Below are 3,678 nucleotides of genomic sequence, written 5' to 3' on the forward strand. Positions count from 1 at the left end.
TATTTTTTTTCTTCATACAATAATAATATGATATTAATATATTATTTTTACAGTAGTATAATAATATTAATAAATATTAATAGTAGTATTTTTTTATTTATACTTTATTTTATTACCTCTTCCTTATTTATTTTACGAAAATTGTTAAATCAGTCATTGTTTTAAATAATAAGAATAAACTAAATTTCAAAATAAATTAAAAAAACCCATCACTTTTCAACCCTAACCCTAAGAGTGTGTTTGGATGTAGGATGGAAAATGAGAGGAAAGAAAATGAAAGGAAAGAAAATAAAAGGAAAAGTAGATTTTTTTATATGTTGTTTGGATGAAGAGAAAATGAATAGAAAGAAAATAAAGAGAAATTTTTCATTTGTTTGGATGAAAAGAAAATTAAGAGAAAAGAAAATGAAAGTATAGTGTTAATACCCTTTTTATATTATATATAAATTATACATTATTAATATATTTAAGTTTTTTTTAAAAAAAAATGAGTTACTAAATTTAATATTCAAGATTTTAATATATTATTTTTATAAATATTTTTTTATTGTCTTCCTTGTTCAATAATTTTTAAATGCTATAATAAAAAAAAACTAACTCTATTTTTTTTTGCCAAAAACTATATAATAAAATGATACACAAATTATAAACAACTCAAGGGTATATAAGTCATTTTGCTACTAATTCTCCTTCCTTCTCCAGTTTTCTTCGCAGGTCATGGGTGAAAAAAAATTAAATGGGCCCCATGCAACTTTTTTCTTTTCCACCCTCTTTTCTATTCCATCCAAACGACGTAAAACAAGTTTTCCATTCATTTTCCCTTCAAAGGTTTTCTTTCCTTTCATTTTTCACAGATCCAAACAATGTGTAAGCTATCTCCTCGCATAGCGTCCTCTCGCCGCCGCACTCTCCGGCAGAGTGCAGAGAGAGGGAATTTGGATCGATGGGAAGGGGAAGAGTGCAGTTGAAGAGGATCGAGAATAAGATTAATAGGCAAGTCACGTTCTCAAAGAGAATTATTTTTCTTTTCTGTTTTTTTTTTCTTTCTTTTTTTTTTTTCTAGCAGCAGAGAAAGAAGAAGAACAACTCGAGCATGGCACAAACGCTAGCGATGCCCGTAGCTCCCTCTCTCGCCCTAATCTCAAACCCTAGACCTCTTTCCAGAGCCGTCTATTTCCCTGTTCTCAACCCTCCCAAGGTAACATAAAACAAACTCTACCTTACATTTCTGAAATTTCTTTGTTTACTTTCGAATTTGTGTGCTCAGGTGAGAGGGTTAAGCATAGAGTGCGCTCGAGTTGGCGGAGTGAAGATTACGAACAACAAGAGAATCGAGTTCTCGCTACAGTACATCCATGGAATCTCAGTGCTATGCGATGCCGAAGTCGCACTCATCGTCTTCTCTACCACAGGCAAGCTCTTCGAATATTCCAGCGATCCCTGGTTCGTACCTCTTCATTTTCCCTCTCTCTAATCCAATATCACCTTTACTTAATTTCACTGCTCATAAATATACATAATATGGATCTTGATTAATTAGTGAAATTTTAATTTCTGTGTGGAAATTACTTAATTAAGAACGCCACCGATTATGTGTTTTCATCTGTTTCACATTAAGAGTACTGTCCACATGCAGTAGGAGGAGTATATATGCTTTTACATTTCCTATTTCCTCTTATATATATGCTTTCTGTGTGTAACAAACTCTGTTTTATACTTAATTAAATTTGATTAGCTTTCATATTCCTAATTAAGATAGTATTTTGTTGAACCAGATTGGGGTTGGGTGCTTATTAGAGAAGCTAATGTGGCTAATAATTTGAATTTCCTCATATAGAGCTGAAGCTTGTTGGACTTCTTGATGAATAGGGATGGATTATATCATTGAGTATTTATTGAGAAAGAACAACAAGAATATGAAGGTAGAAGAGAAAATTGAACTATGAATGATTTCAAATTGTAAAGGTAGAGGAAAAACAGAAAAGTTTTTGCTTAATAATGTGATGATTTTGTAGGTTGGAAGTGTTCAAGTAGCTGCTTCTCAAAGAGTATTTTTATAGAATACGGATTGAATCAAAATGAAGAAGCAAGAACAGAGTTGAGAGCAGTAGATGCGTGGATACTGACTGACAAGCCTTACTCTAATCAATCCATTCATTCGGTAAGCTTCAATCTCTAAAACCGATCTGGAGTCCCCTTGGTTCAGAAGGGAGTCCCTTGGAAGGTAGAAGGTGATTCTGTGGGAGTGTCCTCTAAACTCAAATTACTTGAACAGGAATTATTGAATTTGGAGAAGATCAGTAAGAGTGATCTATCCAAAGTGTCGTCCTTAATAAAGAAGCAGACCAAGAGATTTCAAGTGCTTTCAGAAAAGATTGATGATTTATGCAGGAGAATAGTAAGTAACTCTAGCCTCAAGCTTCAAGTTCACCCCCTAATCTTGCAACTAGTAATTAATCCATAAATTGGGATTTGAATTTTCCCTTTTATGTACAAACCTCTGGCCAGGTCAGAACAGGGTACATTATAGCGTAGACCATGGCATGCATTCTCAATTAGAAGTGTATAGTGATGAATAGAGAATGCATATCCACTCATTTATGTGATGGAACTTAAACTATATAGATTCACATTACAATTACAACTAATTAACTTAATAATATATATTCCAAACTAAGCCTTGAGCATTAATCTGGAGAATCTTGACATATCTAGCTAGTCCATTATATCGTCCCATAACAAGAATAAAAAATTAAAAATAGATAGAATGATTGAGTACTTTATTGTATGCACGGTTAGCTTAAAAGCATCATTCCAATATTAGTGACTGAAAAAACAATACACAAAATTGTCTAGTTGCTCCAACTCGTGCAAACAGAACTGTATATAATTAATGGTGAAACTCTGATAACCAATTCCTAATGTCAATCAGCTTATATAATTAATGGTTGCTGTATTAGTACATACCATATTTTATTGATGTGCTACAATTAAGTGTATTGGATAAACAGATAAAGCAAAGGTCTGTCTGGTGGTTGGGGAAAGCTCATTGTCAATGTCTATTCAAAATTAGTGTTTGTTAAGTTCTATTCTTTTTGTGAACCGTGATTGATCCCAGAAATAGGAAATCATAGGCTACATTGTTATAATGTGTGCATATAATTAAGGCAGACATCAAAATCTGAGTTCAATTCTTGCAAGCATGATGCAACATGAAGAAAGTTGAATTTGAAGTTGGCTGCAACTACTTTGCATGTATGTTTCTGCAAAACAACAGGCTTGTGTCAAGCTTGTTCATTGCTGACATCACCTTTTTTCCAGCAGGGTAGTGATCCCTCCGAACCTCCCCTCAGTTCAGAATTTCGAGCACAAACCCAAACGGAGTTTTTACTTGAAGCATTATCATCATCTCCAGAAATACATAGGTACACCGGAATAAACCATGTTTGTTGTCTATGTATTTTTGTGTATTCCTATTTACTGTTTATAGATCTATATACTATTTGGAGATGATGATAATGGATTAAAATATATTAAAAATGCGGATTTCAAAAAACTTTAAGGGAGTTCGCTGGGGTAAGGCGAACTCTATAATTTTTATAGAGTAAAAAAAAAAATCGTATTTGAGGAATTAAAGTTTAAAAATGATGTTTAGAAAAATATGAATTTTTATTTATT

General features: G+C 32.6%; 1 protein-coding gene and 1 non-coding gene across 2 annotated transcripts in view; both read left to right on the top strand.

Annotated features, from left to right (window-relative positions):
• Nucleotides 629–2,162, top strand: LOC107608794. The gene is made up of 4 exons (XR_002351126.1): nt 629–1,198; nt 1,268–1,443; nt 1,838–1,922; nt 2,016–2,162. It is a non-coding gene; the product is annotated as an uncharacterized LOC107608794 (transcript).
• The window catches only part of LOC110262492, a gene marked incomplete at its 5' end in the record, with an annotated part of 2,672 nt that continues 1,211 nt past the window's right edge, over nt 2,218–3,678 (top strand). Inside the window, 2 exon segments of the mRNA XM_021107287.1 lie at nt 2,218–2,398; nt 3,325–3,425. Coding sequence (XP_020962946.1) covers nt 2,218–2,398; nt 3,325–3,425 — 282 coding nt within the window.

This window comes from Arachis ipaensis, chromosome B07 (assembly GCF_000816755.2).
Source record: "Arachis ipaensis cultivar K30076 chromosome B07, Araip1.1, whole genome shotgun sequence".
Taxonomy (NCBI): domain Eukaryota; kingdom Viridiplantae; phylum Streptophyta; class Magnoliopsida; order Fabales; family Fabaceae; genus Arachis; species Arachis ipaensis.